General features: G+C 32.6%; 1 protein-coding gene across 5 annotated transcripts in view; it reads left to right on the forward strand.

Moving 5' to 3' along the window:
- LOC123707419 (protein sickie) overlaps positions 1-19,053 on the forward strand; it is a 142,224-nt gene that overhangs the window by 83,649 nt on the left and 39,522 nt on the right. For 4 of the 5 annotated variants that reach the window (XM_045657447.1, XM_045657449.1, XM_045657451.1 and 1 more), the window contains 10 exons: positions 2,877-2,976; positions 3,161-4,912; positions 13,421-13,586; positions 14,108-14,239; positions 16,107-16,163; positions 16,448-16,616; positions 16,889-16,981; positions 17,504-17,648; positions 18,522-18,635; positions 18,764-18,943. In XM_045657447.1, coding sequence (XP_045513403.1) covers positions 2,877-2,976; positions 3,161-4,912; positions 13,421-13,586; positions 14,108-14,239; positions 16,107-16,163; positions 16,448-16,616; positions 16,889-16,981; positions 17,504-17,648; positions 18,522-18,635; positions 18,764-18,943 — 2,908 coding nt within the window. The remainder of the gene's footprint in view (positions 1-2,876; positions 2,977-3,160; positions 4,913-13,420; positions 13,587-14,107; positions 14,240-16,106; positions 16,164-16,447; positions 16,617-16,888; positions 16,982-17,503; positions 17,649-18,521; positions 18,636-18,763; positions 18,944-19,053) is intronic. The other variant, XM_045657450.1, reaches the window with a different exon arrangement.

Genomic DNA, 19,053 nt, shown 5'->3' on the forward strand with positions numbered 1-19,053 from the left:
AAATGAATGGTGCGATTGTCTGATATAGACAAATAGCTTCGCCATAGATAATGACATGATCTTTGGTAATTTAAAAGCAATCGAATACATTAATAAATAGTTAAAATGTATCTATGTTATTTAAGAAATGGCCTTATAATTAAATTGAAAAAGGCTCGCATCAACGCATGATTAGTGTTATCACGATTGTGTCATTATTTTTTTAAGAAGAACCAAAGTCAATTACGATTAACATTTTATCTGAATTGTTATGTCATAGATAAGGATATTTATGAAATATTATCATTACATAACACGCTGTTAGTGCTATTAATGTAATTTTATTAGTAATGAGAAATACATATTCCTTTCTGTATGAAATCTAGCTACAAATGACAATGGAACTACTTAAGTTTAAATTACTAATAATTATCTATATTGAAACTTGAAAAATATCCAGACATCTTCACAAGTATAATTCAGAATAAGAAATAAAATTTAGTTTAGTAGCCTAAGTAGATTATCTAGACATCCGGCAACAATGGATACGTACAATTCAATTTAGTAATTAGTTAATGGCATCTCTAGTTAGATGGAAAGGTTTTTGCTCTTTCTCAATATAATTTATTAGCGGCACTCAAGTTCACTTTGCGCAGAAAAAAATAACTTGTCTGGTTCTTAGTACTAGAAGTCCTGAATTAAAGTGTCCTTGTGGGGTAAGGGAATAGTAAAATCAAGTGATTATCCTACACCGTACTCGTCTTAATATTTATTAGAGCTTAAAAGTTATAAACAATATTTTTAAATAAAACCTTATTGTTGAATATACCTAGAACCCGTAATAGCGTGGTATTCTGTGGTTTTTGAACTTGCATATTCTGAATTCCATTTTTAAATAAAGAAATATAAAAAAAACAATATAATAAAATATCAGTAATGTAAAATTATTAATTGAAATGTCTACGGAAAGTCAATGAAAATACATAATAATTTTTATTTCAATTCAGTGCATTCACAGACCAGTCGCATATTCGGTGGTACTTAAGTACTATACAATCTTATTATTTTCCATTTAACCAAAAGTGTTTTAAACACTAGTACGTTTGTTGTTGATAGAATTATAATGTGTTAGTTTAATAAATTAATCGTTATAAGAATACGCAATCAATTATTCATTGGTACTAATTGAATAAAAAGACACTCTAACTGTGGTATAACATCCGCTAGACATTGTGATAATGAAAACACTTGCCAGTTACGACTCTTGCGCAGGGGAAGCGATAATCTAGAGATTTATTAATGCCCAATGCTATCGAGTGTCTTGTCTGCACACTGCAGTTGTTGTGCACTCTTCAAGGGGAACACTTGTTAGTGAAGTGTCAATAAAGTTAATTATACACGTTAATAAGTGTTAGTGTTGATTGTAAAAGAGTAAGTGCCTATGTATTGCTTTTTTATACACAACACGGAGCGAGTTTATTTATAGATAAATATGAGACATTGCTTATCATGACTGGGATATATCTTATGTAAACAATATCTCACTGTGCTCCATAATTGACATTTATCAAACTTTACTAATAAAACGCCTTTTAGTTATGTTAGTTAATAGAAAACCCCGTATCTCTATATCAGTTAAACAATATTTAATTAATTTGAAATATACTGAGGTATATAATAGCGGAAGGTTTTAATATGAAACATTTAGTATTATTATAATATAAAAAAAAACCTCTCCTATATAAAAGATATAGTGTGGTTACTACGGGTAACAAAGCGCCAAATTGCCTACTATGGATTGTATAAATAAATATTGACAGATTTTTTTTTGTCATTATTATCATGTTCATTGTTGTTATAGTAGTAAATATAAATTACGTCGTGTCGTATATTCGAATCAGTGAAAATATTTTTTTAACAAATAAGAATAATGTAGGTACTATAGTTTGAGAACGGTAAGTGGTAAGTCACAATGATGGATCATTGCAAACGTACGGATGGCCCAGTAACACTTGATTTGGAGTTGATTCGGATGACGCATCCAACTTCCTCTTATGGCTACTGTTCTAATTCATTGGAATGTATGTTTATATAACATGGGAATGTAAAAACTTCTAATGAAGGGAATACTAATTTGCCAAATTAGTGTGTGTGGCGTGTTTGGCAACGCTTTCTCGTCTTAAACGAATACTTCGTTCTTAAAAATAATAATAAGTTAGTACGATCATAAAACAATATTGGATACCTAAACAATAATTATACTTTAGAGCCAGAAGAACTTTAAATTGCACTGACTACGAGGTCGAGAAAAAATTACATTTAGCTCATCAATTATACAATTTAGATATTGTAGGTACTTTTAATATATACACCAAGAATTAAACATTTTTCACTTTTATAATACGAAACCAAACATGGTATGAGTGTTTTACGTAAATAGTTCTAAAATTGGTAAACAATAACTTATTAGTATACAATACAATTTTATCGAAGACTACATTTCATTAATAAATTATTAAATATTCGTATTAAATTTCAGACGTATATTATTTTTTGTGTTTATATTTTTTCAACGACTACCGGGAGCAATATTGACCTAATGAAATGTACTCAAGCATGACGTCAAATTATATTTTGTTAAACAAAGCGCGATCAATATAGGGGCCCAATTTTATAGAGCTTATTGCAATCAGCTGGCGTCCCCTAAACAAAATAGTTTTTAAAGGGACGTAAGGGGTCTTGGAGATCAAAATATAACTGGGTTAGATAACATACAAATATGCGGTAATTTTTTCCCATTCAATCAGTACTAGCCGTGAACGCGAGGATTGCTGAATGGTGTTTATAACAAACCAATAAATTTAACTCAAAAATCTTTAGAAAGTTTTTGCTCACAGGTGGAAAAAGTGGTTTATCTGCAAGCTCGAGCCGTTCGACCAGTCCATTGGGACAAGGAGCCGCTAGTTTCATACCTCGGGCACCCGCTTCATCATCAGGGTAAGATAATACATTTACTATCCACTATTAGTGTTGATTTATAACTTATTAATTTTTAACAGTAAACGTTTTCACATTTCTAATAACAATTGTATAGTAATGCATAAAATTATTACGAGCATACAACATTTATTCATAATCTATTATTGTATAATTACCAACTAAAACTTTTTGGTTTTCATAGGTCAAGACCAAATTCATCTTTGCTAGCACCTAGCAGTAAGATTCCATCAACCTTATCAACACCGCCGCAATATTCACAAAATGTATCCAGCCACAATGGAACTCCGACGAAGCAATCCATGCTTGATAAATTAAAACTATTTAATAAGGATAAAGTCAGTAACGAAAAGCCGACAAGTAAAAGTACTGCCGTATCAAAACGAACTAGTTCCTCAAGTGGCTTTTCTTCCGCGAAGAGTGAAAGATCTGATTCTAGTCTCAGTTTGAACGAGTCTTCCAATATCCCAAATACACATATCAAATCTAATATAGTTGGCCCGAAAAATCTTAGACTTCAGAATGATACCTTAATGAAAGACAAAACAGGTAAAAATGCAAAATCTAAATTACTAGGATCAAAAGTTTCGAAAGAAACTTCAATGAATTTAAATAAATCGAACGTTAAATCAAATAATGAACGATCAAAAAATAGTCCAAAATTATCAACACGTGATAAAGATTCGAAATTAGCAACGCCAAAATCTGTTAGCAATACAAAATTAAATTTAATAGACGACAATTCTAGAAATAAGTCCAAGATAGACTCAAAAATGGTCAAATTATCCGGTAGTCAAGCAAAATTATGTGAAAGTAGAGGAGATAATAGCACAGATATCAAAATATCGGAGAGCAATTCAAATAATACAAAAAATCAAAATCAAATTCAATCACCATCACCAACAGGAGGACAAAATATATCATTACCGAATCACACTGGAATTCCAAAGCCAACTGCTGCTGTAAAAGGAACAACTAAAATATCACGAGACGAAAGACATTTACAAAAAAGTTCTAATAGTCAACTGAGTCCTATACAAAGTAATTCTAGCTTGAACTCCACAAATAATGTAAGTGTTCCACCATACTCAAGAGAACAATCAAATGTAAATAAAGAATCAATTCAAAAACAAACATTAGCTGTTTCGCCAATGCCAATAACTAACAATACTCAACTTCATCAAAATCCGATTTCACAGATGTCTGAAAGCTCACATTCCAATTCTACTCATAGTACTACAGGTCAGCAATCGAATTCTAGTGATGGTAGTGTTATATACAGGCCTTCTAGTGAGTCGGGCTCAGAAATTTCAAAAAGCAATGTAAGTTCGAATAGAAAAATAGATATGAACGCTACGTATATAAATGACGTAATAAATGAAGCTGAACATTCAGAAAAAGAAGCAGCTCAGAAAAGAACTTTAAGTAGCCCCGGTATCAAGCAAATATTTGACCATAACAGAACCCTAACTGAAGAGAGACACGACAGCCGTTCTAGTACACCGACACATTGTAGAGATAATTCATTAGGTGAAGATGACAACCCTTTAATGAATGTTATGCCAATGCGACCGTTACTTAGAGGTTATAACAGCCATCTTACTTTACCAATGCGAACCTCAAGCTTAGCCCAAAAGAATTTAACTGCGTATCCACATCACGCAAATACTGTCAAACCCAATTTTGGTCGAGATAATAGCTTTCGAGAACGCTTAAATTTCAATGCAGGTTTTTCGAATCCAGATTACTGTGATCTAGAAATTGCATCAGGTTATATGTCAGATGGAGATTGCTTGAGGAGAATTAATATAAACGAAGTAGACAATGGCCCAAACAACGACATTATGGATGGCTACATGTCGGAGGGCGGCGCATCACTCTATGGCCGTCGTATGAACTACCAGCAACAATCACAGTTCCAACAAATTGATGAAAGGTAAGATATTTTCAAAGATCTCTATAGTGGTATTCCTTAAAAAACTACATAATAAAGCTAGTAGGTTTTTAATACCCTATATTCTATTAAAGTATTTAGCGAAGCTTTTTAATAGGATTTTACAATAGGTTGGGCATGCTCTACAATCCACAAGTGGTTGCCGTATCGTATCACCACGTTTTGCCTTAAAGCTATAAAACACGTATGTATTTGTTACATTGAAGCTAAAAGAGGGGTATACATAAATACCTTTCTATCTCATGTTATAAATTGGAATTAATATCATCGTATATTACGATCGCTATATTAACTGTTCTATTTGGTAAAATGTAATAAGAATACAAATTACAAAATAAGTAATGAAATTATATGAGATAAATAATACAAACAAAGCGTTTATTTGAACACCCATGCGATCCGGCATCTCCCAACGAAGACTCACATAGCGCACTCACACTGTCGCATCGCAAGGGGCGAGCGGGGTGGTCAAAATCGATACTTCTACGTCTCACGTCCCTTCCCCGCGCTTAACTATTTACCACACCTCAACCCTAACCACCCGCAATACCGACCTTCAGGTATCTTGATAGCAGAGATTCCAATATTGGTGGTGCTATATACTAGATTGTCGATATTCCCATAATTTAAAAAATTGCTCCTCTCGTGTTTATTTTAATTAAAAGTCTTGATCTTGTATATTCTAACAAAAACATATTTGTTTTCATCATCCTTCACATATTCTCCGAATCAGTAGTAATAACTGAAGTGATTATGTAAATAGTATTAAAGGCTTACTAGTGTGTACACTGTACTCTGGTGCTGGCTGACGGGTAGGGCGGGCGGCATTCAGCGCGGCGCTCTCAGGGCGTGCGGGCGCGCGCTATGCCCGCTAAATACACACGTGAAAAACTTTCCCGATTTCTGATAATGTAAATCCGTTTTGAAATCGATCGTGGCATCGTTCGTTCACAGCTGGACCGTTTGACAAAGACTCGAAGCGAAACGAATCCTGTGAACTGCGTTAACGACTCGGTACTCGTTCGTGTTAGTTATTAAGTGTATCCTAGAACGGAAGGACGATTTTTGTTTCGGCATGTACTGAAATTTCAGTGGCTCAAATTAATTGTGAAGTTATAAGTGTTGCCTTGTGTGTGTCTTTGCTTTTAGCAGTAGAATAATTGGTGCTTTGTAGTTGTTTTACACGGGACTTTTAGAATTGAAACAAGTAGAAACGGATATGGTAAGGACTGAGGATATTTGTTATTTTTTTATCAGCCACCGACTTTACACTTAAAGGTCATACACACATATATCTACAATTGACTGATAGCCTTATATTCAACAGTCAAGACACGTTTGCATACATTCTCACAAACCATTCATATGAATGGGTTTCTAAATTCTACTATAAACTTAACAGAATTCTAGCTGTCTATGATTCTTATTCAAAGATCAATAACCTTCAACATGTGGAACATTATTGCAAAGCGATTCGTTTATGACATCTGTGTACCAGTTGTAATCTTAATGATTTTTATTATGTTTATATTTTCACAAAAGATCTTATAGAAGCATTTTTATCAAAAGCGACCCTTGTTCTCCGGTGTACGTTTTAGATTAGATAGTCCTCTGTATGAGTAAATAACTTGATTTCGATGGCGTTGTAAGAAAAAGTATTAGCATTTCATTATGGAGGTCTATAGGAATTATTTATATTTTTTTCTTAATAGATATAAGTATAAATACAGCATACATGTGCATTGGCGAAATGAAACAACTCTAAATTATTGTTTTCATTTCTATTGTTTTTTTTAAATGCAACTATTTAAAAAAGATTTTAGGCAGTCCGATAAAAGTTGAACCCAAAAAATATATAAGTTTTCTTTAGACCCAGATATGAATCAAATAATCAGATGTTAAATGGGTAATTAATGAATGATGATGATGAATCTTTATTCTAATACATACATACTACGTGTAAAAATGTTTTTATTCAAACCTATATCGCGAGCAAGCCTTCCCGACCCGAGACGACCCTTTTGTTTCATTTTGCAATTCTAATGCAGATTCGTGTTACCTTCCAAATCAGTTGCTACAATAAAATAAATGCAAAGTCACTTGAAGGAAACTTTAATAACCACTTACAAAATGTAACGCTAGAACCCAAAATTGTATCTTAAATCTTTCACTTTTATATAAACTTCAATACAACGAACGTAGTATTCTGTCGTGATTATAGGCTATTTTATAAATGTCAAAATATGTATTTTACAGCTCTTTGTTGTACAAGTATATACATTATTATTAAAGTAAAGACGGGCACAGCCGTAAGTGAATCATACTTTCGATTGTTTCATGTTTGAACACTTGTGCCACATATTGCTTCAATCAATGTTCAGTACTTGAAAATTTAGTGTAAATCAATTATAAATAATGTAACTAAGGTAATTTTGAGTTATTAGTTTTTTATATACATTAACTAATATCATTTATTCATGTCTTTTGTATGTTAATGAAAGTCAATTAGTTTTTAAATTTACTGCCAGTTCTTAAGTAAAGGGTTTAAATATACGAAAACAAGTGGCAGACAACCCCTGCACTCTTTTAAATTTTTTTAATCACAATTTTAATCTGTTTTACAAGACACTATATAACATGGAATAAATTGCCATAAAAAAACATACGTTTAGCGACTTCCAGCAGTAGGCATGGCGAAATAGAAACACGCACATATATTATACTGAGAATAACACGCCATCGAAATTTTATTTGAAACCACAGTACATAAATTGCTTAATGGATGAATTGGGAATGGATCTTTCATTCCCAAGTCCCATTTTACTTTTTCTATGCATAATCTAAAAAAAATAAGTTTCGCAAAGACCCCTCGTACGTTCTAACTTGGTAATTGATATTCAATACTTACGTGCTACGTGTTTACTAAAGCTTTATCCCTTACAATCGACGGAAGCGCTACAGTTCTAAATACAAAGTTAAACACTTAAACACCTGCTATTAGATACTTCTATTAATCCCGGCTTTTACTAGGGTTTTGTTTCAAACACGCTTTTTAAAAGAACAACTCAGTTTACAGTTTTAACGAAAAATTTAGAAAATGAAAATTTTAGACAAATGAGTATCGTGAAGAGTATTCGTGGAGTTAAATCAATAATTCACTTTAAACACGGTTTGTAAGCCATCTTTAGACTATAGGTACATACACTAATAATCATAATTCCTGATCTACAGTTATTTTAATATCTTCGTTATCGGCGGAGTGAGGGAGAGTAGAAAAGCCGCGCACATATATATAAGCAAATGACGTAAGCGTCGTATGAATTATGTTAAATTTGTGTTTGTGAATAACATATTTCGTTTCGATATAGCGCCATATAACAGTTAAGCTGGAATAAATATTACAACAGGAATAACTTTAATTATTAACATGTAATGTTTTTGGTGAAACTTTGAAAAATAAAGTGTAAATTATATTTCTATAATAATGCACATTCGATAACTTGTAACCTTAGTTATTGAATTATATCTTTACAAAGAAAAGTGATAATTAATATTCGGCCTAAGTTTCACCTACTCTTAATGAAATATGTAAATTATATCCGTTATTTAATTTACGATCGTTATATCCAAACCGATTATTCCTTATTTATATGCAAACAACAGTAACTTTGAAATTACCAGACTACATCCTGGAAACTTAGATTTAATTTGGTATAGAGAACAATTAGAACGCATTTACTGAATCGATTTGTCAACGTTAGTGATGTAATTATAATAAGTCCTGTTGTTATTCTCGTCTTGGTCTTCAAGCCGACTGGACCACGGCGTCTCAATATAATATTAGGAAGTAAGTGGGTAGAAAAATTGTTGACAACTGTCTTACGAAGCACAACAACGGGGTTGAGAGTCCTACGTCTAGTACCGAACTAGGCCAATTCAGACCGTACATTAATCAATAGTATTTACAAGTAATTCTTAACGTTGGTACCATTTTAAAAGCACCGCATTCCGGATTGCCAATCTTGCTGATAAGAAATTGACTCGAAGTTGTAGCCACTCAGAATTCATCTTGGATCTAAGTACTCTCGATAAAATATCCGTTGAGCAACTTTTCCTATCCAACTTTGAATATTAATTTAAGTGATGCATAATTAAATTTTTGCTTGTATTCTATGTTTTATGAAATATAAAATTTAATATAAGAACAATATATTTTCAGAATTAATAAAAGTTAATTCGCGCTAAAACATTGTATAGAAAACATTTATTTCAAATATAGTACATGAAAATACAATAATTTCACAGAATTTTTGAATACTCAAAAAGATATTAATGAAATTGAGCGTATAATGTTACGAAGTAGTTTAAAACCTGACTAATTAAGGTAAGGTTAGGAGAGGTAACAAATATAGTGTTGCACGCCAAGGCAGGTCAATACTGGAATAAAAAATAAAATATTACAGAGGTCACCTACTGTTTACCCTAGAAACAGTCTAGACTATGGTTTTCTCAAATGGAGGGTCACGAAGGGGTCCCAAAGGGGTTCTTTTATTACACCCCAAGCATAGCTACGGTCGAATTATTATAATTTTGTGCATAAAATACAATATATTGCAGAAACGTATTTGTTGTAAATCATTGCTATAAATATCTCTTATTTATTAACTCTTCGCTTTAAAGGTTGATACAAAAATAAATAATTATAACGTACCTTGTTTGGTATCACTTACTATTCTGTAATACGCGCGAATTGTGTAAAGCGAAACCACTTTAATTTTTTTATACTTTTGTCTATCAGAAATACTGAATAAGTTTTAGAAATTTTCAATAACTGTTTAGTACATTAAAATATTAATTCCTTCAAATAAATTGATAAATTGTATGACCTTGTATAGGTAAATCTTTTAAGAGCCGCTACCGTGACTCAGTGGCCATACGATCGATTTGTTAAACACGTTTTTACAGGAGGGTTTAGAATTGAATTTTGGGCGATCCGCTTCCTGTTAGAAGGCATTACGTACATTAATCACCTTCGTGTGTATATACATACAGATAACATTCGAAGTCTCATTATTAAGTACAGGGGTTTTTCTCCATAAGGAAGGTTTTACTAAAGGTAGTACGAAAATCTACTCAATTTATTATTATTTAAAGCTGGGAACACCTTACTATCGTATTTTCTTGTTATACAAGACCGTTTACGTTTTAAAGAAATTACAGAAATAGAGATATTGATATCAATATCTCTATAATATGTCTTTAAGACAACCCTCTTACATTGAGGTTCGAAGTACCTGCCTCCTAAATTTTACGCCAGGTATTCGAAAAATTGCTGGCAATTTATTACCTCCTTAGGAAGAATAGGGGCACGTTCATTTATAAATAATGAGGGTGGTATTCAAATCCTTTCTGGATCCGTCATCATTAGTATAGAGCTTCGGGCGCGGCGTCGGATTTTCATTAAGACACAGATGTTTCAAATTCTCCGCTTGCATGGTGTGAAGTGTAATACCTTATTTACCTCGGTACAATCAGCAAAGCAATGGATGAAACAGAAGAAAAAAAACATACGTGTTGAAGTGTCAACCGCCTCCATCTTGTTTTTTGACGTCGCTTCGATTGAAAATAATAAACGCGCCAAATTCGTTATGTTCGTTTTAAACTATGTTAATATCATTTTGACGTTAAAATATTTAAAATGGGAATAAAATATTTCATTCCAAGTCAACGATTTCTTTTAAACTATAACAGAACTGCTGATAGAACTTTGTATTTAGGAAACCTTATTAAAGTGTGGATCGTTACAATAGCTGAATCCTATTTGGTTCGACCTTTGTTTCGAATATATTTCATAATAGAAACCAATTTATCCGTAAAATATATTTTTAAATGTTTTAGTAATCCATTACTTTCTCTAATATTCAAAATCTCCGCCATGATAAATAGAGTATGATTTAAAAATAAAGTATTTTTATAAGTAAATATTGTATTTACAATTTTAAAGTAATCGCTTTTTAGATTTACCTTTAACCTAGAATCGCGGACATTAGTTAGTGGAGATAGGTCTTGCGCTTTTCATTATTACAGACTGTTTTTTCGTTCCCTTTACCTCTTTAGAAAATGACTTGGATGTCTTTATAGCAAAGTAACGAGATAAACACACGTGACATAGTTTCCATTCAAAAATAATAAGAGTAGGTCCCTTTTATAAGATGAAAAACGCAGCTCGTCGGTGAGCAATTCTAGATATGGTTGTTGTGAAGTCCCGCAACCCATGGGGTTGCATCATAGATACATATTATTGCATCTTGTTTATTTGTATTTTTTTATAAATAAATTGGTAAATGTTATTTCGCTGGCTGTTAAACTGACTGTGAAATGATATATTATTTGTTTATACAGTTACTATACTTGGGTTGTTAAATTAAGAGATTAATCTAGTTGACGAACATTATTATAATTGAGTGCCATCCATTTTTACAATTGAAAAATCAAAATATGTACTCGTATACTCATAAAAGTTGATTTCAAATTTGCCACGGACATCAATGTATTTTTTTTCCATATATTCTTATCAAGAATTTATAACTGAATGAAAAGATCTATAAATTGGAACGAAGACTTCTTTGTTCTACCGGACGTTATGATAGATGACCTATATACATATTCTATCATGTTAAAGGACTTCATATGGTGAATATATAAATTTGCGTTTAATTGTAATTTTGCGATTATTTATTTAAAACAATTGGCAATTTTTTACAGTTTAAACTGTATTTGTTAAATTCCAGTAAAATCAGGATATATATTTAAAATAAAATCATTTCCCTGACATACATTTAAATAAGGTTAATATGTGCTTTGAAAACAAATTTTATGGCCTATTCTATTTTTCAATAAGTGCCGCATTTTAATACCAATATACGTTTTTATTCTAGATTTTAATATTGCTCTGTTTTAAACGCTGACCGAAAATAAAAAATAATTTATATAAAGTAGGTCACATGCAAAAAAAACTCTCATATAAATAGTCTTTGTTCCACCCCAACGTTTGTCTTTTATCTAACAGGCTTTCACAAACTTTGATAATAGTTAATAAAGTGCACCTTCCCGACAAAGCCTGCTAGGCTTCGTTAGTTCAATGTGCATATCTGCCTATACATGACTAGTTCCAGGGGAATGATACATTGCGGCTTGTCTTTGACAAGTATAGTTAAAAGCTATATCCTTGCGAATTTAATTCAGTGATACCATTCCTCAAAACTTGGACTAACCATATCCAAAATAATTGTTAAAAATAGTATAAAGCAAAGCAAGCACGTAGCAAATTAATAAAAATAGTATAAATAATAAGATTACGATTGAAATAACATGAAATAATATATGTATTTTTTAGTTTAAAATTTAAAGACACAAACAACATATACGTTTCATATCATACATTCACTTTCATAATATGAGTCAGAACAAAAACTACGTTCGCGTTAGTTATGTTAATAACGGCTTTTACTTAAAAGTATATTTCAGTTCGCATAAGAAAAGCCGTAAACAGAATTTTCAAACAAAATTTTATATTTTAAACTAAAAAGGAAATTGTCCTGTTTCATACAAAACTATAATTATTATACAGGCTATTCCGGTGTGGAGACCTACATAATTATTCCCTACGCATTAATCACACAGGTGTTAGTCACCACAACCCTACCCTGAATTATAAAGGGGTTAACAGATTTTAAACTGTAATTTCGCAGCTCCCAAAGCGTAAATATTTAAATATAATTGAACCTCGAATATGTTTCACGTCTAAAAGGTTCATATTCTACGTTTCAAGTCGTAATATATATAATATTGTCCATTTAAAATATGTACCAGATTCAGTAACTTTTTCAATTGTCTGTGCCATTCTCAATATCAGTAAGAAAAATCGATGAATAGTTTGTTATCCTTTAAGCGTTCTTAATCGTATTTTGTGCAAACACTTTTAAATTGTGTTTCACGCTTAAAGTTATCTTAAAAAGACAGTCTCTGCGGGATCCCACAACGTTGTAAATTGTAAATGTTTATTATTGATGCTCTTCAGTAAAACCCCAAACAGTGATCGAGCTTCACAGCATGAATAATATTGTGCAGTGTTGTGTGCGCTTTGAGTTCTGACTCATCTATTGGGGTTCGCCTCCCTCGTTTCTTTTGTTAAACGTCAGTTGTTCTATACAGATAAAGGTATGAAAAATTGAAAAACGTTTTCAAAAAGAGCAATCATTGTTTTGTATCTGAAGATCTAAATGCGCTTCGCTTGTTTCATATAAAATACTTAAAGTATTTAAATTAGCGAATAAAATAGCGATTTCAGGTTAGTTTTACTATAATTAAAGGCAATAATTTCCTTACGCTCACTCTTAAGAGAAGTGTGTAAGCCATACAAATTAAGATTATTGTATGGCTTACACACTTACGTAATTATTGTTTTTAAAATTAATTCTTTTTTTCTAGACGTGGAGCACGTAGAAATATGGAAGGTGGGAGTGGAGTTGTGTACCGTGTAGTAGGACGTACTCGTAAGACTGATTGTGGGCAGCAGACGGAGAGACAGCCGCCGAGGCAAGACACAACTTGGAAGAAGTACACCGACTCCCCTGGTGTTGGGGCTCCACCAATGGTAAAATCACCTTTAAAATTATTACTACTCAATGCGTGCGAAAGTGGGCAAAGTAGACAACGAATGGGAAATAGCCTTATTTATACATACTCTGTAAGCCTTAATTAGGTTAAAAATGTTTTGTCAAGTTTAGTTATTTTCAAAGTGCCTCGGAGTCATAGGGCAAAATAAATTTTAATTTTACAACCAGGTGACATGACCTTTAGCAATTTACGTAGTCTTAGGTAAGGAACTAAAAAATGGTAAATGTATCAGTTCGAAAAACATATATTTATTTTATACATTTTGATGATATCCATAATATTTTAACTAGGCCGATCGTCACATTCACTTATTTTTTGTTTCGCTTGGGTCCCTACGATTGAAAATTGTCTTCATGTTAAGGATATAACAAGGCGAGGTATGAACTCAGAGCTTATTATTAATAAAATTGTGTAACAACAGACACCGAACCGTTCTGTGTGGTTCATTCCAATCGAAGTTTTATAAAATAAATTCAAATCATATTCGAAAATTTTCAGAGCCAGCCACCAGCTCCTCCCAGTCCATCTCATAGTCGAAAGAGCGAGCGTCGTGCGGGTCACCACTCGCCACAACACAAACGAGAGAAACTCACTGCAGCACAGCAACTGGGCATCGCGCCACACCCTCAGGTATTTACTTATTTACACTTCATTACAAAAAATATTGTACAATTAAAATAATTAAACAATAACAGGCTGGTTATCGCTTTCTAGTGATCTCTTCTAGACAGCCACTGTTAGGAATTGTTTAAAATTAAATAAGGTGAGCGCCAGAAGTGGAGACTACAAGATATACAATTATTACTCACTACATATATAAAACAAACCAATTATAACATATCTAGACAATAAAAAGCTAAGCTACTAAATACCTTCATAAACATCACCATTCTCCAAAAACAAGCTTTCACACCTCAACCATAACCAATAAGGTGCTTGAATATACAGTATTCCTACGTCGAACCACTACATCACAGGACACGACTACAATTATATTTATATGGGAACGTAAGTGCCTTTTATCTTAAGGGTCTCAAGAGTCGGCACTGACGATACAGCGGCTGTATGCTGTGCAGGTTTAAATGAACCTTTCAAATATGTAGCCAATGAAAAATATAATAAATATAATAATAATAACATCGAAATTAACAACAAAAAATTTCATTAACAAAAATACATTTTAGAATTTATCAAATCACATTCTATTAAACTTTAGTCCAGGTTTTGTTTTTCCTATAAACGAAATATAGTTTCAAAACTATACTATTTGGCCAAAAAAAAACTTTTTCACGAAAGAATTATAAAATTAACGTTTAAAATAAATTGATTTTTACAAACAACTGATTATTTCAAAAAATATGTTGAACAACACTTTTATAAAAATAACCTAATTGGAAAAAAATACTGTATTTTATTTTTACCGTGTATAATATTGTAGGACTATGAAGAGTTATAACTTTAGAAATAAAATAAAAAGCACTGAACGGGATTACCAAAGAGTAATTATAATTCTAAAATTTGCTTAAGTACTGATTTCTGAAATCTAAGTGACAAATTTGTCATCCTTCGAAATTAAATAATATTAATCTGTAAATGAACAGTCTTAGCCTAGTGGCCTCAGTGTGTTGTCATCCTTGAGGCGGTGATCCTCGGCTATGCATCAATGGACTTTCTTTCTATGCGCGCATTTAATATTCGCTCTAACAGTGAAGGATAACATCATGACTAAACCGGCTTGCCTTAAACCCAAAAAGTCGACAACGTGTGTCAGGCACAGGAGGCTGATCACCTGCTTGCCTATTAGATTGATAAATGATCCTGAAACAGATACAGAAATCAGAGGCCCAGACCTAAAAGGTAGTGCCACTGATTTTTTTATATAAAATGGTTGCGGTAAATATTAGAATTACCGTGTCCTAAGATTTTAAGATAATTCAAATCATTTTTGCTTTGACAAACGAATGCATATATATATTTATTACGGAATATCTTTACCAACAAATTCGATAGCTTTCAGTTTTCACCTAGAAGTTAAAGTGATTAAGTAATACAATTAGTCTAGTTTGCGAACAAATACGAAAAACTCGACTTGGCATTGTTCCACACTCAGGTGACCTAACTTTATTGTACCGACTTTCGAGTACTAACCTGCGCCAAAAAAGGTTCTGTTCGCAGCTAGTTCCGCAATAATAATTCTTGGCACCTCGCCATACAAACAAACCTTCTTTAAATGTGAATAACTATTAAATAATTGTTAGGTTCTTCGGTCATTTGAAGTATCACTGATTATATAGTATCACTGAAAATGATTATAATAGTGTTTATATAGAAACGGATGCCGCTCAGAAACATGTGACTAATTTCTGACAATATGAAGAAACAAATGCGGTACACAATTATGTTGATCTAATTAAAATGTTACATTGAAGAATTTCTTTAAAGAAAACTATTATTGTAGAACATATATATTAATATTGTTTATTATTTTTAATTTCAGTATGCTGCCGCAAATTCTCCAAATCAGCATGGATCTAGGCAAGGAGGCAGTGCACAGGTAATGGTTTTATTCGAAACGTATTGAAAGAATATAAAACTGGGGTTTTCAGTTAAGAACATAAGGCAGTTTGCTAAACTTATATATAACCTGAGTTATCCTGACAGTATATGTGAAACCAGTTTAACCACCATTAATAAAATAAATATCTACCCTCTTCCTATATCAATGTCTTACCTTGTCTTCTACTACTAAAGCAAACTAAAGCAAACTAAAGCAAAACGTTTTGTTTTGTAGTTTGTATACATTTTGTTTTACAACTAATAAGTAAATAAAACTTTCAGCTTCAATCTCCAAGTGGAGGCTCTCGACCATCCAGTGTGTCAAGCGGCAACGGAAGTAGCTCATCAAGCAAGGCCAAAGGACCACAGAACTTTGGCTACGCTAAGCGACAGAATGGCACCCAACAACCGCCTCCATTACCGGCAAATGGACCACCGCAGCATACACACAGTAAATATAACAAATTATTATTATTTAAAGTTTATTTTACTATGTAAAGTCCCTGGGACTTTATGTACGTGTACTGGTATTTACCAAGCAGGTTGTATAATATTTCCAAATCAGCAACATATTCCTCTTTCATTCTTTCTTAACTATAATATCCATAATATCCTTTAGTATCAACGCCTTCGTTTAATAAAAAAAGTAAGTCTTGTAATAATCTTCAATCAATGTTTTTTGTAATAGTGATATTTGCTGTACTGTTATGTGGCTATTTCCAGGCGGCAGGACGGCACAAGTGACTGCTGTACCTAGAACGAAAGTAAAAGTATCCGGAGGGACACAAACCTGTACTCAAGACCTACAGATACATAGTGAGTTGTTTTTCTACACACAATCAAAGTTACTTCATTTTTAATTAAACTGAATAATCGCGAAGGAGGAAGGTTACAATTCAATACGTTTTCACATCAAGAAATTCTAACCTCATAGAATTTCAAGCAATTTATTCAAAGAAACTTAAATAAATAAAACAATTTTAGGAATTAAATAAATAAATAAAACCTTTATTAAAGAGTGTAATCAAAAAAAACTAAGCATTGTTACACAAAATTAAAAACCCTCATAAATTCTTAGTTAGCCACCAGTTCCATGGACCAGGTATTTGGCAAAATTTTTGGACCATACTATTCCATCCTACTGTATAAAGAAAGTAATATGTACTTAATGAATTTAATTTAACATTATAATTGCTTGTTGCATTTAAAGTTTTGAATAAAGAAATTATTTTATCTCAGCTGAGTGTTCACGTGTTGTCAAGATCGTAAGCCTTTAAATATATATTTCAATTTAAATAAATAATAAAACAATATTATTTAATGATTTAATATTTTTAGAAAACGGTATAGGACCAAAATCCTATTCGCTTCAAGGAAGTTCGGCCGCTCAACTCTCTGCTTCAGTAAGGGAGCGACTACTTGGATCTCAGTCCTTGCCAAAGCCGGGAACTCATGAATTCGCGGCACTTTTCCATCATCACAGGTAATTTCTTATGTTTTTGGCATTCATTAAAATGATATACGATAAATATACTTAATATACAACTGTAACCAATTAAAATTCCGGCGCCACATTGCTTGTTAATATTTTAATAAATAAATTATGGCTAACTCAAAAAAGCATATAACTCAGACTCCAGATCCCTCTAACGGGAGATTGATAAGCCAAGGCAAAGTTTATTGCCATCTAATTGGGTAGTATTTCCGAACCAATTCGACTTAAGGTCCTCCAAGATAAAAGCGGTCCAATTACTTTAAAGCCGGCAACGCATTTGCGAGCCCTTGCGAACAGCAACCCTTGTGAGTGGTATCATAAAAACTCAGTGGTACTATACAAAATTAGCTTACTTCACAATTTGTTTGCCTTTTAAAAAAGTAATTAAATTTAAGCAAAACCTTTCTCTCATGTGTTCCTAATAACTGATATCCTTAGTTGACATTTCAATTGATAAATCCTATCTTATCTCAAAGCTTTATTTACACACTTGATAGCTAACTTAAAAGCGTGAGAACTGAAGTAGTACCAATTTATACTGTGTATTGTAGAGACTGTTTCCTTACATTGTTGCAAAGTAAATTATATATAAGATTATATAGTTTTGTGTATTTTTATATGCGGCATATAGCGGATATTGAGCTAAAAGTTGTGTAAATTAGCAGCTTTTTTAACAATTATGACAATCTTTCGTTGAGGACACAATTTTTTTTAAATATAGCCTTTGGGCTATACTCGATGATCTTTGGATCATTGTTACAGGTTACCTCGAGTATACCTCAAATTCGTTTTATCTTAAAATTTATATTAATATTGTAAGATTGTATACCTACTACATCCGTAGAAACTTTTCCATTTCAGAGTACCTCCAAGAGGCGGTATGAAGATAAGCGACGGAAGTCTATCCGACACTCAGACTTACTCCGAAGTGAAGTCCGATTACGGAATCCCTTACGCACCATGGCTCAGACATAGGTAACTCACATTTATATCATCCCTGTAATTGTATTATAGCCATCAAACCTGTGTGTTCATATGCTTGCGCGACCCCTTTCGGCCATCCCCAAACCGTGGCCAGCATGAACCCTTCTGTACAATTTCAGCAATACATATTCGGCGACCGGACGTCTTTCCGAAGGAGAGTCTATGGAGTCTCTGACGTCACTCCATTCAGCGCAGCACACTACCCCTAACTCACACCACCGCAGCTCACTCACACACAATAAGCTCATCATGCATCGAGATGCACAAACCTCGAGGCTTAACCGAAGCAACAGTATAAGGTAGGTGATACCATTTCTAAATCGTCACTCCATATTTCCTTCGCTTGGCACCATTCATTAAAGTAATATGTAAAACTTAAGAATATTTTAATATTGGTCTATACATATCC

Source organism: Pieris brassicae, chromosome 3, assembly GCF_905147105.1.
Source record: "Pieris brassicae chromosome 3, ilPieBrab1.1, whole genome shotgun sequence".
Lineage (NCBI taxonomy): Eukaryota > Metazoa > Arthropoda > Insecta > Lepidoptera > Pieridae > Pieris > Pieris brassicae.